Below are 21,319 nucleotides of genomic sequence, written 5' to 3'. Positions count from 1 at the left end.
CTCATCCTCGTGCTGGGCACAGCAGGAATCACACTGCGCAGGAGTCTTTGTCAGTGGTGATTGAGCTGTGCCTCTGAATAGGCTGTGCTGTTACTTTGTCACTAATGGCAGGCCCTTAGAAACAAGGTCTGCCACTTTGTGTGAGTCAGGTCTGAGTCTTCTGCATCTGATCCAAATGTTTTGCCATTTTTACTTCTACCACTTACTGTGGATGCTTCTATTAAGATATTTCACACAAGCTTTGTGGGAACTGGTATTATTTCTGCCTTCTGGAAGCTCTGGTAGAAGAGCACAAGGCTTGAAGAGAAAGGCACATTCAGGTTCTGTGATGCTCAGGGAGTTCTTATATGTGGTACCAGCCCAGCATTTGTGGTCTGTCCATTCCTGCTTTTTAAACTTGTCCCAAAGACAGAGTTTATTTTACAGCTTTGGGCAAACCCTTCCTCCTTCCTAGCAAACAGAAAGAATGTGCTGACACCTGTATGAGCTAGCAGCCAGTCTGAATACCCATGAAAATGCTTTTGCCAGAGACTGAAATAAACCCAAACCAGCTAAAATGCTAAGGGACAGAATTCAAAATGAAAGTGGGAGAACTGGGAGGAATTGGCTGGCCCTCCTCCATCAGTGACCATAGGGAAGGCAGGGTCTTTGGGAGTGCAGGAGGAGACTGTTGGGCTGCAGTTCTGTGACCTGAGCAGGGGTAACAGCCCCTACAATCACTGTCTCTTCTTGCCCTTGGCAGTTCATCCATGGCTGGCTGATCCTGTCCTCCCTGATGCTGCTCTTCCTCTTCACCTACATTTACCTGGGGTAAGTGGGAATGGTGCAGGTAACCTGGCAGTTCAGGGCTCCTTCACCTCTTTGCTGAGAATTCCCACTTTGAACAAGAAAAGGAATGTCTCCCCTTCTCCAAATGGACTTTTAAGTGTTGTTAGAAGAAGACAGCTTTCTTTTTTAAAAACTGGAAAAGAAGATCTTTAATGGTCAATGCTCAATTTTACAGAAATCGCTGGGCAGTGATACTGTGAGCATGGAATGTACAGGTTGAATCCTGTGGTACAGAGGCCATGCATTATACATTGAGAAGCATGTGGAAAGGCATTTAATGTGCCAAGTTACTTTCCTGGTTTGTCTTTTTTCTTAAGACAACATTGTTTCAAGCTCATTCCCTCAGCTCCCAGCTCAGGTGAAAGGAAACTTTTAACTTGTGGGTGAGACATTTGTTAAGACATTTTCATTTTTAACTGTGAGCATATTGCACCTGATGGTGGGATGACACTGACAACATTTCTTTGCTGTAGACAGTCTTGTAGCCACAGGCCTGTGCTCATTTAAGACTTGAAATCCTGCCTGCTCAAACCCTTGGAATTGCTGTTGAACTGAGGACTAAGGCAGTGTGGTGCTGGTCTGTAACACAGCACATGTCAGGCAGGAGGAACAGGGCTCAGAGCAGCGAGCAGCCAAAGGGCAGGTTCCCCTTTCATGATGGGAGTTGCTCTACTCTGCTTCCTCCTGGTGTAGCTGGGGGCTTTTTTATTTAATTACAGACTTACCTTTTGTTTGACTTTGCATGTCACTGGATTTCACTGCTTAGCTGAATTTTCTTGTGGTATTCCAGGGAAGTATTGAAGACTTACAACGTGGCCATGGATTACCCCACTTTGTTCATAGTCATCTGGAATTTTGGAGCTGTTGGAATGATTTGCATCCACTGGAAAGGTCCCTTGCAGCTCCAGCAAGCTTATCTCATTATGATCAGTGCTCTGATGGCATTGGTGTTCATTAAATATCTACCTGAGTGGTCAGCATGGGTGATCCTAGGTGCAATCTCCATCTATGGTAAGTCTGGGTTGTGACTCTCAAGGTGCGGCTCCTGGAGAGGTTACTCTGTGGCAATCTCAGGACTCTGTATATCCTTCAAAAAAACAACTTTATGGTGCTAAAAGCTTTAGAAGGTGCCAGATGGGCTATTAATTTGACTCCCTGTCTTGTCTCTTGCTAATTGTTTGTGTAGGTTATGTACCTCAGCGAGGTCTTTCAAAGTGGATCACCAAGTCAGGGAAGGACTGAACCTCATGTCACTGCATGGTAGAGGTGGCTGGATTTTTATCAGTAGCAGACCCTTGCAGGTTTTGTTTATTGCTGTCAAGAGATCATGGATTTTGGTGTGAGTTCTAAATTTCAAGAGAACCTGCAGAGCAAGAGGGAGGAGATGTGATGGAACTGGACTGAAGGCCTTCCTGCATGTGAAACCAGAGCCAGTGTATGAAGTGATGGAGTGTGGAATGTGAACAAAGCACCCCCACTCCTCCTGTGATTAAATTTAACATCTCAGTGAAATGCTGCCATCAGCTTTCAAAGAACTCATGTGGTATTCTCAAGGGGCTTTTTATAGGATTAACACAGTGAAAACTCTTATTATTACATTAAGGCTTGGAGGTGGTATTTTAAGTGAACAGCACTTTCAGGGACTTGAAACAGCTAGAGTTATGCAAAGTGGTGGAAAGTGCTATTCAGGAAATCATCTGGTTTATATGGATAGATGTAAATGTAAGGGGAGAACATCTTAAAGATAAAGAATGTAAAATATGCATGATAGTTCATGATGAGATTGGTCCTTTTCTTTCTGCAGATCTGATGGCTGTTCTCTGTCCCAAGGGGCCACTGAGAATGTTGGTAGAAACTGCACAGGAGAGAAATGAGCCCATTTTCCCTGCATTAATATATTCCTGTGAGTAAGATTAAAATGTTAATGTTTTTAGCCAGATGAAACTCCTTGTCTGTGTCAAAGCAAAGGTATTTTCTTGTCTTAGGTACTTTCTTGCCTTAAGAATGGTGCCCATTTATGTTCTGGATTTTGTAGAAGGCCTTATTTACCACTTAAAATGTTGCTAACTCTAATTAGCCAAAGGGAGCCCACATTTACCTTGTGAAGCTGGATGTTCAGAAACAGACTAATCCTTTCATGAATACAGTGCAAGAATATGCCTCTTTTTCTGCACACAAAACCCTGTGTGAGGTGGGCAGCAGTATTTGCCCCGTTCTGTGATGAGCTGATGCTCACTCAATACATTTATTCATTGTGTGTGTGCTTTACAGACACACTTGAAACATGTGATGAGGCTCCATGCTTCTTGCAGCCCCCTCTGTACTGTACAGATGCCAGTGCTTAGAAATTTGCTTTATTGTTCATTGTTTGGCTCCTGACTTTGCAAAGGGCTGCATTCAAGTATTGCTCTGCAAACAGAATCAGTCATCTCTCTCTCCCCTGGTTTTCTTGGGCTCTTTAACTACCACAGTGTCTGGTGTCCTTGTCAGAGGTATCCACATGCCTGAGATCAGATTGTTGGAAGGCAAAAGACTCAACACTCATGGGACCTGAACTTGAGTGCTTCATGGATTATCACACACATCTTTTATGGAAAATCATTTCCTTAGGATTTTTTCTCCTGAGAAGCTGAAAGGCCTCAGGAACAAAATGCAAACATTGATTATCTGCTGCTGTGGAATGCAACAGGTGCATCTGTGATTGGCCCATGCTGGATGTTTGTAATTAATGGCCAATCACAGTCAGCTGGCTTGGACAGAGAGCTGAGCCACAAACCTTTGTTATCATTCTTTCCTTTTCTATTCTTAGCTGGCCTTCTGATGAAATCCTTTCATCTATTCTTTTAGTATAGTTTTAATGTAATATCATAAAATAATAAATCAGCCTTCTGAAACATGGAGTCAGATCCTCATCTCTTCCCTCATCCTAAGAACCCCTGTGAACACCATCACAATGGACCTCAGTGACTTTTTCATTACATCACTTGGAAGATAAAAAGTTATTTCCAAATGTTTGGTCCCAAGCTGAGGATGCCTTCAACCTGACTGATTTTTTTTTTTCTTCAAGCATTTAATGTTACATAAATGCTTTTATGTGTTCCAAGCAGAGTCTCAGCTCACCTCAGCTGCCTTCCCTTTTACAGGAGATTCTGTTACCCTGACCTGAGACAATCCAGATGAAGTCTCTCCCATGCTTTAGTTAACAAACAAGAGCTTCCCTGAAGGAGAATGCAGTTCAGCAAATAATAAATAATGAACAAAAAGTTCTTGTGCAGAATGTCAGTGTCTCCATTACATTCTGTGGCTCCCTCTAGATACAAAAACATCACCTTGGCTGAGCTCATCATGGAAAAGCAGGCACTGGGTTTCCCTTGGCTTATTTTGTTTAGCTTAGCTTCTATAAAATCAGGGAGACTGATGCACACTTAAATAAAAAGCTGATTTGAGGTCCCTTCTGTTGATTTTGGAAGGGTTTGTATTCCTTTTCAATTTAAGGATCCCAAGAATAAACCACCAACTATCAGTTGCTATTAGAACCAAAACAGAAATATGCAATATTTTGACGGGATGGAACCACAACAGGCAGAGAGAAAACTTGCATTCTGACAGCTCCAGTAATCCCTCACTTGTGTGCTGTACCTTTAGCAGAACATGAGCAAGCTGTTTTAGTTAACCTCTGGTTACCTTTGGTATTACCATCACTCCCTGGGAAATTGTTTTCTTTGAAGAGAAGAGCCAGAAATCAGGAAGAAACCAAAGGAGTTGCAGACCCTAGTTCTGGAATTTTGCTTTCTTTAATCCACAGAGAAGATTAAATTGACTCTTAGCTACTTGTGCCCTGGAACTTTCTTAAAAACCGAATGGATGCGTTGCCTTGGCTTTCTCCCACCTTGCTGTCTCAGTTCCTAGGGAAACCAACTGGGTGTTTTAGAAGCATTTACAGGGACAAGGGTTTGTATTTTTAGGGACAGCTAAATACTTGTTTCCTCTGAGCTATAGTGGCCAATGATTTGTGCAGCTGATTACTTTCTTTCTTTCTTGCAGCTGCTATGATGTGGACAGTTGGAATGGCAAAGCCAGACACAGCAGCAAGAGGAGCAAGTCAGCAGACATGGGATGCAGGTTTGTTTGCATGTTCCTCTCCCATACACAGCACTGTCCTACAGAAATATTGAATATGTTTGAGATTGAATGTAACATAAGCCCCCAAATCCTGATGGATGTTTTTTTTTCAGTGTTGTTACCTGCAGAACTTAGTGATGTTCATAAACCTGCTGTTAGGACTGGCAGCAAAGATGAACAGTGTAGGAAACTCCAATATTCAGGCCACTTTTATTTTAAAAAACCCCAAACAAACAACAAATCAAGCAGAAGTGTTGTTCAGCTCACTTTTTCAGTGTACTGAAGTCAAAGCTGAACGTGAGCTAGTGGGGAGTTACATTTTTCCATACTGGGGATGGTAAATTCCAACATAGGCTCCTAAATATAATACTGATGAGCTGGTGAAATTCAGTGCTGCATTCAGACCAGTGCCATGGAGCACCTCTCTGTAAGTGCTCTATAGCTCACTCTGCTAAAGAAAATAGATATCTTTACCCTTGGGTAAAGCCTGAAGTTAAAGGCAGTTACCCACCAGTAGCTTTTGTGATTCAAGTTTACATTGTAGCTGGTTCTGCAGTAATTTGGGTGCCTTTGCTTTTATCATCTTGAGATGCAAATTAAACTGCAGTTTTAAGTTGACTGAATCAAATCTTACATGGTTTTGGGAGGATTTCCCATCTAGTCCTGTTGCACTTCAGAGATGACTACTTTTGAATGTTAAGGCAATAAATGTGTGTGCAGAGGTTTGATAACTGAGCATGCTGCTTATTTCAGGATGAAGCAGCTGACATACCAAGGGATGGCAGGGACACAATCCTGCTGGGAAATGGGGCACAGAGCACATGCTGAGGGGTACAGAATGCTCTGTGGAAGCTGTGTGTCCCAGATGTGCTTGCACCTGCAGCAACCTGTCACACTGACGTGGACTGAAGAGTTTGTAGGAGCTTCTGAAAAACAGGACTTGTCAGATAAAGTCATATATCACAGAGTGGCTGCTTCCAAAAGTACTGCTAAAGGCTCTGTCAGATGGGCTTTAACAGAGGGGGGGAAAAAAAAGTGAAATTTGTGGACAATGAAATGCATCAACTGGTCCTGATGGTCACATCTCCAGGAGACAAAAAGGGCTCACCCACTGCAGGGCAGCTTCACAGGAGTGTGGATTTCATGGGCTAAAACATGTTAAAAATGTAGCTCTCTCTTGTGTTTTTTTTTTTTTTTTGGTAATGCACTCTTGGCCTGTTTTTGTGGACCCAAGCTGAGGATGGCAGAGAACAGCTCAGGAGCCCCTCTAATGCAGAGTCTCAGATGTCAGAGACAAGCGGTCCTGTTCCAACCCGCCCTGTCACTTCTTTAGAGGAGCTCGAGGAGGAGGAAAGTAAGGGAAGCTTTATACCTTGTTTTCAGTGTAATTAGAGCCTGACATTTTTACTCTTTGTGCTTAACACTCTGTTCCTAGTTTGGTTAATCACAGTTGATCTAATAGCTGTGCTTGCTGAGCAATGAAGATCTTGAGTCTGACTGTGTATTTCCTCTTGCTGCTGCAGAATCTGTTCTGGGATTGTGGTTCCAGTGACATCTGTTGGCTACATGTACAATTTAAAACAGTTCCTTCTTCCCTGACTCCTGTCTCTCTCTGTCCTTGTGCTTCCCAGCTGCTTCATTTGGAAAGCAGCCTCAGAGAATGAGGGAGAACAAAGCAAATAGTGGGAAGAGGGGCTGGAAGTCTCAGCCTCCTCAGGAATGTGTGGGTCCAGGTTGGTAGCCAGGACTAGGAACCTTTACCTGCTCCCCAGGGGACAAGAATTTGTTCAGGAGGAAGCAAATCAGGAGGCTGAGAATTAACACTTATTTCCTTTTTCCACTTCTTTCAGGGGGTGTGAAGCTGGGCCTTGGAGACTTCATATTTTACAGCGTGCTTGTTGGGAAAGCAGCTGCCACAGCTAGTGGGGACTGGAATACCACACTGGCCTGCTTTGTAGCCATTCTCATAGTAAGTGAGCAGCTTTTAAAAGCTCTGTCACAGCCTGCTCAGCACAGAATTGTTGCCAGGAGTACCAGCAGCTGAGCACTGCTGAATCAGCCCAGGTAACCTGCTAGGTGTTCAGGAATACTTTGTCTGTAGGTTTAGACAGGCACTGCAGCAGAATGATCCAGACTTAGCAGAGCCAAGTGTGGATGTGGTGGGGCTGAAACAGCCCCAGGAACTGCTGGTGTGTTTGCTTCAGCCACAAGAGTCAATATTTGGAACTGCACACTGATGAGCAAGTGTAGTTGAAAAGGTTAACTCTGTTATGCTAGGGGGAGCTGATAGATAAGAGGGTAAGGACCTATCTTATTCTACTATTTGAACTGGAAAAAAATGAGAAGGAAGGAGACTGAAATCCATGGAAATTATCAGTAAGGGCAGATGACTAACATACTGTGGCTGCTAAAGAGTTGGTCCTGCCAGGTCTAAAGAAGACACACTGTTAAGCTTCCATCTGAGTGGAAAATAATTATTATGCACTTGCTGTTTACCTCAGCATCCTCATGGAAATTAACCAGAAAGACAACAGCAGGATTTTTAGAATGTAAAAGAAAGTCTGGGTAAAACCAAAATTCACCCATTGTATTAAGCAATCCAGCCAAAAGAACAGCAGTGGATTTTTGATTTCGTTTTGGGTTTGGGGTTTTTTTTGTTTTTCTTTCTTTTTTACCCTAAGGGACTTTGTAAACTGGGAATGTGTTATAAGTATTAGAAACCTTCAGTGGAACTCCTATCTATGCTATTCACCAGGATTTAAGTGCTTTTGTCTGCTGGATCAGTACTTCATTCATAATGGCACAGAACAAGGAGTAAAATAATGTGTACAGAAGTTACCCTCTTGGGGTCAGCTGTACCTCTGCATTTGCTGTTCATACCACTTTCTCAGCAGAGATTTCTGTGCTCAACATTGCTGAGGAAAAACCTGGCCAGCTTGTGTGAAAGATGAAGCTGTGGGCACATAGATATTCTGCTGCTGGTAGCTCAGGCAGTGTGCAGTGCTCTAGAGTGCATTTAGATAATTATCTGTGTGTTGGTTTGTTGGTGACATGAATTTCTGGTTGCCTAACTATTTCCTCCTTGTGATTTTTATTCTGTTCTCTCTGACAGGGTTTATGCCTAACACTTTTACTACTGGCTGTTTTTAAGAAAGCACTGCCTGCCCTCCCCATATCCATCACCTTTGGCTTGATCTTCTACTTCTCAACAGACAACCTCGTGCGACCCTTCATGGACACCCTGGCCTCCCACCAGCTGTACATTTAGAAGAAGTGAGAGTTAGAGGATTCTTTTTCAAGCTTTGCTGTGAAGTATGGTACAATGTTTGGAATAGGTCATAAAGTTTTTACACTTAGTGCCATATATTTGTAAGGAAAACACTAATTCCTTGATATGCCGTGTACTAAAAATCCAATAGTTACATGTTGAACTGAGATTTTTCACAGGACTCTTGGTGAAAAGCCTGGCTCCTTGCTGATGTCAGAGTGTTACTTTTATTTTATTTGATGTGCACAGTGGCTGTTGTGAGCACAGAAACCTGTATGTGGCATGGAGCACTGCAGAGGTGAGGGGTCTGATCTTCCAGGAGCTAAGTAAAGTGTTTTAGCCCTGGAACTCCAATCATCTTTTACCACAGTCTAGAATTTCTAAGTTTTCACTTAGAACTTCTAAATCCACACTTCTGAAGTGTGCAAACACGAGGTGCAGGTGATTGGAAAAGCCCAGCTGGGAGCAGGCATGGAGCAGTGTGTGAGCCATTAGAGAAGTGAGGCTGAACTCTGCTGTGCACACAGCATCTGCTGAAATTGCCCCAAAGGCCCATTTATCCTGACCTCAGTTAGACATGGTGATTGAGACAGGATCCCCAGGAGGGACTGAGGCAGGATGTCAGTGCTGGGATGGTGGAACATCAGGCTCCTGATGCTCTCTGAGCACATCCACCAGTGCAGCAAGCAGCTGATGGAGGCAGGGCTGCCCCTTGCAGCACATCAGATCCTCAGCATGCAGAAACACGTACTGCTCTCTCCTCCCAACATTTTATTTTTTAGGAAATATTTTTCTGGGTCATTGCTACCATCCTGAAGTGACCCTAAGGTGGAAATGACTAAACAACTCCAGTAAATCAGACCTATATCTTACTTGCTGTGTTTCTGGTCTCATTTCTGTGCATTGTTGTAACTACTCCAAAGGAGGATTTACCTTCCCTTTATTAAGAGGTCCTCTCTTACACTGACTGAGACTTGGTTTACCTGGGTTTTTGTACTGTTTAAAGATTATTTTTTTAATTTTTAAAATAGCTATTTAGTGTCAAAGGAACTCTTTTGGAAATATCCAGTCATAGTTTGTATCAGAATATTGGGGTGCAAACTTCAATCTGTTGTTACATTACTTTTAGGAATAACTATACACCCTCAAGTGAGTTCATTAAGAAAATCACAGTGCTTGATGTCAGTAAAAAATACATAGGACAGACTGAATCTTTATGTTTTGTCCACCTTTGAAAATAACTTTGTTTCTTTGAGTCAGTTTTTCAATAGCTGCCAAAGTTCTGTGATTTTATTTTTTCTTTTCTTTTTACCTGTGTCTGTTACTCAAATGAGCTCAGTTTTCTTTGACAGCTGATCAGTGTCAGTAAATGTAACATTATGTGAGAATTCATGAATAATGCAATGTCTTTGAGAGACATAGAATTTAATTTCTGGAAATACTTCTTAGCAAAGGCTTTGAATTACACAATTTTATGTAGTGCTTTTTCCAGTAGACCTGTTCAAGCTCATCTGCTTTGATAATTAACAAGGATATCACACAGGTGATTCAGACTAATTTTTAAAAAGTGCATAAGTGTTTTTACAAGGGGTGTGTGTGTGTCTCAGTCTGGACAAGTCAGTAACTCTTGCTCTTTGTCAGTTTTCCATCCTCATTTCTCACATTTGCAATGTTTGAACTTAACAACTGCAGAGTTAACTATTACTAAAAGGTATTTCCTTTGGAAATATAAATCAGTAGAGCTTTGTTTGCTGATTTTTAAGGTTTATGTGAGAGTTGATTTTTCTATTTGTTTGTTAGTGCTTGTTCTTTTTAATGAAAACAGTTGTGGGGCCAAATCAGACTAGAATCACTGGGAAACGTGATTTTACTTTTTGCATTGCATGGTGTAGAGAGGATGTGAATTATTTGTATATACTGAAAGAAAAATCCTGCTTGGCTTATCAGGGTTGTATTTCTATGAAAGCAGAGTTAATACTTGAAGGAAACTGGCAGGGGACCCTTCACATATTGAAGGATCACTACTGGTTTGCTGCAGACACCTGCTTGCCAAAGACTGGCCTGCCACTGACCAATTCTGCAGAACTGACAGGAATTTTAATTTAAAAGGTAACTGAGCAAGAGATTCTGGCAGTGCAACAGAATGTATTGTCCTGGTGAGTGAAAGGAGTATATCATGGATATACTGGAGTGCTTATAATTGTATAAAAGTTCATATGTATTTACAACAAATATATATTTGTGTTTGTGTGTCCATGTACACACAGACATGCAAATTTTAAAATTATGTGGAGTGATTTCTCATCTCTTTGGATGTTTTCACCTGTGCATAAAGTGAAGTTTTGTTGTGATGTTAACATTGTGCAGCATGTGAAATGCAGAGGGCAGGATTTACCCTACTCACAGCTGGCTGCTACTGACTCAGTGACCTGGCACCTTGAATCAGCAAAGCATTTGTCTGCCTGATGTGTTCATTCACTGGTGTCACTGCTGCATGCTCTGAACCAGCACAGCTGCCAGCTACACTGAGGGGACACCTTTCTTGTGCTGGTGTCACTCAACACCTCAATTCCTCTAGGAGGTGCCATGTGTTGGCATTTTCCTGTCTGAGGATATCCTGCTCACACTCACCCCTCCTCTCCAGTCTGAAATGAGTCTTTCATTGCTTCTACTCTCAAATGCAGCTTGGGCACACATCAGTCTTGAAGATCTAACACTGAAGCCAAGACCATGAATAAAACTCTAGCGGTGAGCCTGCCTAATGCAACCCCCCAAGTGAAACTTGTGGTGGGAGGTCTGGGGTTGTTTTGCTGAAGTGTCTGCTGTGTGTCAGAGACTGGAGATGAGCCCTCCCCTCAGGGGATGCACAAGAAGCATCAGTCATAATGAAAAAACCAGAAACAGGATAGTCCTTGCAGAAGCTCACAGCTTTCATTTGATACTCTTGGCCTGATTCATCAAACCTGACTTCAGGCTCTTTGTTCTTGCCCTCAGAGGTACTTCCAGCTAATCCCACTGTGTTTGCTTTTCTCTTGCTTGTAACTCAAACTGTGGTTTGGTTTAAACTGAATATAGTTATACTTCTTTATTGTTTCCCTCAGTCCCTGACCTCAGTTTCTGCTTTAGAGATGCTCCTTGGCAGCCACGGGAGGGCAGCAGGTCCATGTGCAGAAGTACCAGCCATTTTAAATACTCTGCCCTGTGCCCCTTGTGTTTCAGGGAGGCTGAAGGCCCTGCAATCTCCTTCGTGGCAGGAAAAAAGAGAAAGGCAGGCACCCCACACCTCAGCACAGCTTCAGTTTTGGTCCAGCATGGGAGAGACTTTCAGTGAGAACAAGCTCAAGCTGAATCAGAATTCATTTAAAACCAGCTGCTTTCAGTGTGATGTCATGTTCAGCACTGCAGTCCTGCTGTTACACTGCATTTTGTTTGGGTTCTCTCCCCCCTTTCTTTTTTTAATAAATCATCCAGTCCTAGTTCCATTCCTCAAAGCCCCAGGCATAAGTCAGGGGCTCCCCCAGGCATTGCTAAATTCAATTTATTACATAAAGATTTCTTCTGAGCATCTTCAAGAAGGAAAGGAATAATTCTACTTACTGATTTGTCATTCTTCCTCTCACTTCCAGTCTCTTATTCCAATAGGTCTTGCTAATCTGGGAGGAAAAAAGAGCACACAGCTTGTCCTTCCAGCTCTTGGCACTGAGAAATCCAGGGACAAGCTAGATAGGGTTGGATGGGCTTTGAGCAGCGTGGTCTAATGGAAAATGTCCCTGCCCATGGCAGGGGGTTGGTACTGGATGGTTTTTAAGGCCCCTTCCAACCCAAACCATTCTATGAGTCTCTGTTGTTTGTGCCTCAGGAGGACCAGGGGGTATCTTATTTTCTTGAACTTGGTTGTTTTGTAAGAAAGCAGTCTGGAGAGATGTGGTATCTTTGCCAGAAATTCTCTTACAACACTGTTTGTGTGCCCCAAACACACATTGTATTCCTCACTGAATCTATCTTTTCTTCCTCAGGTGAAGTGATGTGAGCTGTTCTCATTCTACAAGTGGGAAACAAAGCAAGACAGTAAATCATGCAATCATAGAATGGTTTGGGTGGGAAGGGACATTAAAATCATCTAGTTCCAATCCCCTCATATGGGCAGGGACACCTTCTACTAGACCAGGTTGCTTCATCCAGCCTGGCCTTGAACACTTCCAGGGATGGGCAGCCACAACTTCTCTGTGCCAGTGCTCACCACTAGCACAGTAAAGAATTTCAATAATCTAATAACTAATCTAAACTTACTGTCTTTCAGTTGGAAGCAATTCCCCCTTGTCCTGTCACTACATGCCCTTGTAAAAAGTACCTCTCCCTCTTTATTTGGGCTCCCCTTGGGTACTGGAAGGCCTCATGACCATGCTGGGTTTGAGCTTGGATACATAAGGAGGATCCACATCATATCATGGCATCAAACACCATCACACAAATTACTGTTCTTTTTTACAAATTGCTTTGCTGCAGATTTGCCATCACCCACTTTTTGCCACTCTTAAATCCAAGATGTTTGCCCTGAGCACTGAAGGAGTTAAGCAAATATGAACTGTTATCTTCTTTGTGCAACACATTTGATAGGTGCCCAAGAGCACAATTCGGGAGGTGTCAGTGCTCAGCACTATTTGTGGCTCACTATCAAAAAGATCTAAATAAGCAGAAACTTTGAAGTGGAACTAGCTAAACTCCTTGATACAGAAACCTGAGACAGGTACAGGGCCAAGTGGATGGAGTAGAAATTTTCCAAAACTGGGAACTGTTGGAGCCCTATCAAATGCAGCGTGAGGTAAGTGACAGCTCCCACAGCCAGCTCTGGATTAGATATGTGCTGAAATAAATGCCAGGAAGCCTGGCACTCCTGAACCTGCCCTGCAGAATTGGGTGGAGTAGGAAAAGCATTAGACCTGTTTTCTCCTGGTTTCTATGATTTAAAGGAGATCTTGCTCACCCTGGTATAAAATATGAGTAACTCCACAGCTAACTTGCATTCAGGCAGATCAGGAACAATGCATAAAGTAAAAGTGTGGAAAATCCAGCCTATTTACCTTATGCCATGCCATCTTCAACCTTTACAGAGCTTAAGCTACAAGCATTTACAATTCTCCCTGACTTCACTGAGCTGCAGAATATGAGCCTTCCTTCAAAACTGGTGTAAGACAAGCAAGATCCCTGGAACTGAAGGTAGGATTCAGGATTATTTTAAAAGCTGCCTATCCTGTGTACCAGCAGTTAGTAGCAATAAAATGCCAGTAGCATTACAGTACTGTTCTAAACAGGAATGTCATCCCTTCATCAAGCCAGAAAAGACATGCCCTCTCTTTAAGCCCCTACCAAATAGAGTCTTTGTGGTATTCTGGGTAGTTCAAATTTGAGCTATTTTTGTTCTCCAGCTATTGTGCTAATAGTCTTCTTCTCAAGTGCTCTGTGAGTTTTCAGGGGGCATGACAACTGTTTAACTTTCTTCTTTAATATGGAAAAGAATTGCCCTGATTTCTGTCCCTGTGATTTGGGTGGGCAAGCAAGAATCAAATGGCAAGAGGACTTAAATAGGATGGGGAAATGGGGGCATTTAGCATGTAAAGGGTTAAGGTACCTTCTCTGCTACTCTTGTGTGCACATGCTGTGTACCACTGACATGAAAGAGGAGCACTGCTGCAGAACAGTGAGAACATCTGTATTTCAGGCAAGGAGTAACATTTCCTGTGCTGGGAAAGCAGAGCAGCAGCTCAGCTGCAGCCAAAGCTGCTGCAGGGCACTGAGTGGATGGTGCTGGGTGTAGTCTCTGTCCAGCTGCATCCCCAGATGCTGTGTCTGGTGGGACTGCTGAAGGAAAGGGACATCTTTGTGCTCACACCTTGGGCTCCTGCAGGCTGGCAATCTCACAAGTGTCTGCAGAGAGTGAACCTGCAGTGCTGGCTCTCAGGAAACCCTTTTCCCTGCACACTAGCACAGAGCAGGTTGAAATTCCTCCTGCTGTGCTCCCACTGAGGCTTTCCAAACACTTTAACATTAGAAGCACGACAGAGCAGAAGAATGCCATTAACCCTGTTTTACAGATAGGAGTTGGATCATTTGCTCAGGGTCAAATGAAGGGCTTAACCTGGATGTCTGGAGCATCTCTCAATCAGTCACTCCTTCCAGAGGCTTGTTAATTGCTAGTGTCTCCCTCTTAGTTGCACTCTGCTACGTGCCAGTCAGGATGTTCTGCCCCCAGTTGGTGTCTCTGTGTCCAGGTATGCAGACACAGATGTAGATAGCAGAGGTTGGATCATGCAGTCCTGCTCAATTGGCCTCTGGAATTGGATTGATAGCCACAGCAAAGCAGGAAAAGAGTCAGCATCCAAAGGTAGCAACAATCCTGCTTTCCCATACTGGTTTTGGCTTTTGGCTTTTGAAGCCACAACATCCCTGCAAACTGACTGCTAAAGTAAATTGTCATGACTATCTGTGAGTCATCATGTGGCAAGTGGATGGAGGTTGTGAGTTTGTCCATTTGCCACACAGGCACTCAGAAACAGCCTGCAGCTTTCCAGTCTCCATCCCACACCTTGCTGTGCTTGGAACAGCGAGGCAGGAAGCCAGGAAGCCAGAACAAGCACTGGCTTTCAGGGCAGTGAAAGAAAACAAGGTATCCTGGGGATGATTCCAGGCTAGGGCAAGGTGGCTCACTGCTCTCCAGCTCTGTGAGACATGGCAATGCTGTGCCAAAAGCTGGGGCAGTGGCTGGGATTGGCAGCACACTTTGCCATTAACCAGCAGAACTATGATGTTCATTCTTAGTTCCAGTAAATGTTCACAAATAACTCTGTTTCTCCCAAGTCCTCTGGCTCCTGCCTGTCCTCCCATTTAGAACAACTCTGCCCAAATTGTTCAGATAACCCTTCTGTCTTTGGCAAAAGGCTTTCCAGAGTGGCTAAATGCAGGCAAAGAACTTGTTCCTGTTTGCCTGGCTTTAAAATGAATTTGCCATGTTTGCCCAGGGGGTGAATGGCTTTGCCAGTTATCATCTGTAAAGTGAATCCTGGCTGGAAGCTACAAAGAACTGAGCCTTCCCACCTTGTCCAGGATGGGCTGAGGTACATGTAAACAATCAGGTGCCAAGGGCAGAGAGCACAACACCAAACTCTGCAAGCAAATGCAATTTACAATGAGCAGAAACAACTGATCTGTCCAGTCCAGACAAAGCAGAATTACAGACTGAGTAATGTTTAACAGAGAAACAGAAATGCCACGTTCTTGAGGCACACAGCTGCAAATCAGGCTACTGCACTCTTCATCTCATTCAAAATGGCTTTGCTCAACACCCATAAAAAGCACTGTTGTGCAACAGGATTGGAACTGGCAAGGCTAACACTGTGAATGTTTGACTGTATAAATTGCTAAGGTGGCAGGGTGCCTGTCCTTGCCCTGCACTGTCCCACACACTAACCCAAAAACAAGGACTGGTATCCCTTTCTTCCACTTAGTGACAGAGAGGCAAAACACAGGGGGCAAAGGGAAGGGTTTTGTGTCTTCTTCACCTTCCCTTTTTTCAGTGAGGGGACAGGACAGCCCTTCAGCAGTCCCCTCTCCTGCACAGAACCTGGCAGCCCCACTGGCACTCCCTGCCCTCTCCAGCTGAGCAGAGCAAGGCTGCTCACTGCAAACTCCAGAAGGAAAACAGGAGTGGGAATCATGAAATGTCCCTGTGGTGACCAGTGACATGAATGGGAATAAAGCCACGTCAGGGAGGGTTTAGGTTGGATATTAGGAAAAGGTTCTTTAGGCAGAGGGTGGTTGGGGACTGGAACAGGCTCCCCAGGGAAGGGGTCACAGCATCAAGCCTGACATAATCCATGAGGTGTTTGTCAATGCAGTCAGGCATTTTGTGTCAATCTTGTGGTGTCCTGTGCAGGCCCACAGGTTGGAGTTAATGATCCTTGTTAATGATCCTTGTGGGTCCCTTCCAACTCAGCATATTCTGTGATTCTAGGAAATATCTGTCCTGCTCCTGCACTATTATCTCTTCCTCTAGGACAGAAAATATTAATCTTGAGAACTGCCACACCACCCCCTTCTGACAGCACTAAATCACCTTAAAATAAAGTGCTAACTGAGATGGCATCTTGTCTCTGTCCCTTTGCAGTGAGTGGAGAGAGAAAAAGGCAGGGCAAGTGCAATGAGTGCCAGAATGCTTTGGGATGAAAATACACAGTTCAGAAACCAGAGCAGTACTAAGCTTAACAAAAATAGCTCATCATTTGGATGCTGTGATGATACTGGATGTGCATCTACCATTGACTGAGTCAGTGAGATGCCATTTCTCTGAGAGCTCTTGCTCTCATTCTTGCCCATAAAAAAAGCCATATAAATAACATATGGTACAAACAGCATCACTGACACCTGCCAAAGTTTTGAAATACCTCCAAGCTAACTACTAAAACCAAGCCACCTGTCCAGTGACTTCACTTGAACTGTTCCACTTCATCATCATCATCCCTGTATTATTATGTTGATGGGACGCCATAAATCCACAGAGTCAGAGAAGACATTCCATCTGCCCTGAAAAAATTCCCTGCCTCTAGAGAAGATGAGGCAAAACCCCTCAAGAGGTAGCTCATCTGAGCCCCAGAAGTTGCTTGGAGAAGGAGAACTGAGGGAAACACTTCCAGAGCAGCTTTTGCTTTGTGGTTAGCTGTGTGAACACGAGAGAGGGATGGTGATGTCTATTAGAGATTCCTAAAATCATTAAGGTTGAAAAAAACCTCCAAGTTCATTGAGTCCAACCATGCATATTGTGGTTGGAGAAACAGCTTGGGCCTGTCCTATGCATGAGAATTCTCTGAACAGCCTGGACACTTGTCAACCTAATTAAATGACCAACTGCTGCTTAATTGAGGCTCCATCACCTTTTTTTCTGCAGGCCAGTAGTCTGCCCATAGTAATTTTCTGTTGCAATTGAGGCCTTCTTACTCCAGGGCCCAAAGATCCTTCCAGGCTCTGGTCTTCTAACTTCTTCTGTTTGTTAAAGTTTAGCACTTCTGGCTCATTCCTCTCTGGGAACGTGTCCCACTTTGTACAAGGCTTTGAGGAAAATGAGGGAATTTGAGAATTAAATGATCCTGAACATATCATTTTAACCTTAGTAGGTTAAAACTCCCACTCTGTGGGAGTGTGACTCTGACATAGGTAAATTGTAACTATTAGTTATAATTTAAATCTATTATAGTTTTGATTATATCTGTCATGAGGATAGATAGATCATTGTAGTATTTATAGCTTTATAATAATTAATGTTACTATAATCAAACTCATAATTTAATTTAATAAAAGACTGATTTATATACTCCTCATAGTTGTAAGTTTCTTGCTAGAAATGCTCACAGAAATGTTTCTAGATAAGGCAGTATGTTGAAATTTGACTGAACAGAACACTACCAAGCAAGCTACAAGAAGAAAATGACAGCTGTATTGCATTTATTAATAATGTTCACTTCTTATTCTTTATATCTAATCAAGAGACTCCTCAAAGTCTAGGAACTTGCTTTTTCACAGGACTGCTTTGACTTGCTCTGCAAATTCATCTCTGCACTGCACACACCTCCAAAAGAGTGCAGGTATACAACACAAAAATTACATGGGATTTAGACACTGGTGCAAAACCTTTTAACCTGCAACAACCTCATTCTGCTGTCATGTGGATGTCATTGTTTAGGTATTTACAAAGAAGTTGCATAGAATCATGGAATAATTTGGGTTGGAAGGGACCTTAAAAGTTTGACTAGTCCAACACTCTGTCATGGGCAGGGACACCTTCCAGCAGCCCAGGTTGCTCAGAGCCCCATCCAGCCTGGCCTTGAGCACTTCCAGGATGGGGCAGCCACAGCTTCTCTGGGCAGCCTGTGAGGGCCTCACCACCCTCACAGTAAAGAATTTCTTTTTAATATCTATCCTAAGTCTGCTCTCTTTTAGTTTGAATCCATTCTTCCTTGTTCTATGTCCCCACAGGACAAGGAGGAAAAAGGACCTCCCTATAGGGACTAGATTTCTTCCCTCTACCCTGCTTGGAAGGCCTTTATGAGTTAATGTTTGCACAGCACACTCAGCAGATCAGCTTCTACACAAACCCTGCCCAGAGTCAGGGCCTGCATGAAGCTGCTGTTTCACCTGCATTGCTTTGGTGGAGGGCACAAAACCAGGATGGGCAGCCTGGGCTGATCCCACAGGGTTCCTGTCCTCTCCTGCCACTGCACAAGGCAGTTTGCACAAGGCCTGACTGCAGATTTGTCTGGGATTTGGACGGGGTTGGAGGATTGCTCCATCCTCATTTCCTCCTGCTGAACTTTCCCATTAAATAATATGAGTAAAGCTGAAGAGAGAAGACAAGAGGATGCACAATGATTAGGGTCTCAGTGTGTGGAGTGCTGTTAAGTCTTCCCAAGCAGAGAAGGGAACCTGAATTTGAACACCCCAAACAGCCAACAAGGCTTTACATAAACCACTGATACCCTTCCTGAAGAAAAGGATGGCTCCCTGGTCTATTTCCCACCTACAACACTTCCTTTTTTCAGGATCAAAGGCTGCCAATCTCACAAGTGGTAGCACTAAACCAATCCTAAATACTGACAATATTTTTTATCTGTAACCATTTTTCCTCACTTTACAGGGAGATCTGCCATGGAACAGCTCTCCCAGCACTTCATATGTATCACATTCATCTTTTTATTGTTATTGTGGACAAAGTAGGCAAAATTAACCTCTGGATTCTGGATTGAGTCCTGGGTGTCCTGTCCCTATTCCCCCTAAGAACTAAAAAGTAACAAAGAGGGACATACACTATTTTTTCCCATCAGCTTCAGCCTAGCTTTCATTCCTACCTCTTTGCACTCCAAATTAGGTGGGAATACAGACACTTCTCTCTTCTTTATATACAGAAAGAGCTCAAGTTCAATGGGTCTTTTAAGGCTGCAGAAAGTCTGGCAGGAGAAGGTGTGATGCAAATTGAACAGCAGTGGCAGAAACATCCAATGGTTTACCACGTGTGAATGAAGGGAAGCAGCCAGGCCTGCCTCTGAGAGATGGGGAGAGCTTCACCCTGGCCTTGCTGTGCCTCCATCTCAAACTATGGCAGCTGCTCATGCAGAAAGCCTCCAGTTCTCTGTGCTCAGCACTGTGAGTAAGGTGTTTCACAATTAATGCCGAGCTGATGCAAGCAAAGTGATGTTACACAGAAACTGAGCACTGCCATCCAAATCCTGCACAGGAATAGATAAAGGGGTGTCCTTAGAAAAGACACCCACAACTTGTCTCTTTCCAGATGAGGGCATATATGATCTTTTCTTTATTAGAAATAGTATGAACCTAACCACAAATAGAACAATTAATTTGTGTATATTTCCACAGCTGTGAGTAGTGAAATGAAGAAATGAGGCATTTTTTTGGACAAAACCTGTCAAGGCTGGTATCTTATTACAGTTATATTTTTTCTTCATCTACATATTGAGCCTCCATCCCTTATCAGGTATTGTGTTTGCCTTTTCCATTTCAGATATATTTTGTTTACACACAGCCTGTGTGTTAAGCATTTATTTCAATAATGTGCCTTTCCCAGGGAACTGTTTCTTTTTTCACCTTTCAAATTCAAATCCAGCCTTTTTAGTCCTGATTGGAGCTGGCTTCTAATTCAATAATGTTTGGGTGATGAACATTGCTAAATTTATTTGTAGCTGTCTGTTCAGTGCTTTACAGAGACCTTCTCAGGGTTTATGTGGAAAGCTGAGAGGGACTTGGGGAAGATGCAAATATTTTTGTTGTTTTTTTTTTTTTTTAACATGAAGGAATATGTGTAATACTTGATCAATAAATAGCAGCCAATCTCTGGTCTGAGCAGCTGGAGATAATAATTGTCTCCCTCTACAGAGGAGGGCAACTTTGGCAATAGCAGATTGGCAGTAATACTCACAGTTTTTGTACAGTTCTACCTCTCTACACACTTAGAGCAGACCATTTATCCATTTTCCTTCTTCACAAATCCACAGCATCCCCAATTCCTACTGACTTTACAATTCACAGCATCCACAACTCCTACTGACTTAGATACAGGTCCTCTGGTGTGGATTTAAGTGCTCAATTCAAGCTACTAGTTAGCTGAAAAGGTCAGCCAAAACAAGCATTGACAATGGTGAAATTAAAGCTCGGGGCTGTTTGTTGGTCACTCCTGCAAGTTCTGCTACAACTGGAGAAGGATTATGAATCCTGTTTGGTTTAGGAAGGAACGAATGATTTCATCTCCAAACCTCATCCGAATGCACTCCTGCACTGATGTAGCCATGTGGCAAATGCCCCAGAACGACTGTATTGTTATTTTTCAGACGGGAAAGTTGCTGACAGCGGCGGGCGCTTACCAGAGCATCCAGACAAGCCGGGAGCCGGCTGATGCTGTGAGCCCCTCGCATCCCTGGCATCGACCTGCGGGGAACAAGGCACCGCGTTTGTTTCCCATGTGCACACGAGCATTTCCCAACAACCTGACCAGTTCCCAGTGCGGGGAACAAGGCACCGCGTTTGTTTCCAGCGTGCATTTCCCAACAACCTGACCAGTTCCCAGTGCCTGCGTGACACGCTGCTTTGACAAACCACACAGGCAGCCACAGACAAAGCTTTCCCGGACACGGAGCGCCACGAATCGGGAACTGCTCCCTCCGCCTGGCATTTCCCTGGAGCCTGCCGGGCGCGGGGCCCCTGCCCATCTCCCCATGCACATTAACGGGGAATGTGGGACCGCCGGAGCAGCGACCCCCCGGTCTCCCCGAGCCCACCTCATCCATTCCCACCGCGGGATCCCCTCCCCCGCCCCAGACGCCGCCACCTCCCACTGACACCGCACCGGGCGGTCCCCGTTCGCTGGAGCAGCGCAGCCCGGGGGCAGCCGGCCCAGCGCGGACAGACGGCGGCTGTCGCCGCCCCGCTCGCAGCACACGCTCCTCACGCCTCACCCGCCGCCCGCGCCCCCCCCGCCCGCCGCCGCACGGACCTCACGGGCCTCACGTCCCCCTGCAGCCGCCGCGCGCGCCACGCCGGGCCCGC

General features: G+C 44.1%; 1 protein-coding gene and 1 long non-coding RNA gene across 5 annotated transcripts in view; one reads left to right on the top strand and one right to left on the bottom strand.

Moving 5' to 3' along the window:
- Positions 1–10,505, top strand: part of PSEN2 (presenilin 2) — a 17,599-nt gene extending 7,094 nt beyond the window's left edge. For all 3 annotated transcript variants that reach the window (XM_058019389.1, XM_058019388.1, XM_058019386.1), the window contains 7 exons: positions 743–810; positions 1,619–1,839; positions 2,633–2,731; positions 4,873–4,950; positions 6,185–6,304; positions 6,801–6,919; positions 8,063–10,505. In XM_058019389.1, the coding sequence (XP_057875372.1) occupies positions 743–810; positions 1,619–1,839; positions 2,633–2,731; positions 4,873–4,950; positions 6,185–6,304; positions 6,801–6,919; positions 8,063–8,218 (861 nt within the window). In that variant the 3' untranslated portion in view covers positions 8,219–10,505. The remainder of the gene's footprint in view (positions 1–742; positions 811–1,618; positions 1,840–2,632; positions 2,732–4,872; positions 4,951–6,184; positions 6,305–6,800; positions 6,920–8,062) is intronic.
- Positions 1–21,319, bottom strand: part of LOC131080827 (uncharacterized) — a 23,829-nt gene extending 2,510 nt beyond the window's left edge. For both annotated transcript variants that reach the window (XR_009114223.1, XR_009114222.1), the window contains exons 1-3: positions 21,267–21,319; positions 20,638–20,701; positions 11,816–11,871 (exon numbers count right to left, since the gene is read on the bottom strand). This is a non-coding gene — a long non-coding RNA (uncharacterized LOC131080827). The remainder of the gene's footprint in view (positions 1–11,815; positions 11,872–20,637; positions 20,702–21,266) is intronic.

The sequence above is a fragment of the Melospiza georgiana genome, chromosome 3 (genome assembly GCF_028018845.1).
Source record: "Melospiza georgiana isolate bMelGeo1 chromosome 3, bMelGeo1.pri, whole genome shotgun sequence".
NCBI lineage: Eukaryota > Metazoa > Chordata > Aves > Passeriformes > Passerellidae > Melospiza > Melospiza georgiana.
This window is presented reverse-complemented; position numbering and strand designations above follow the sequence as displayed.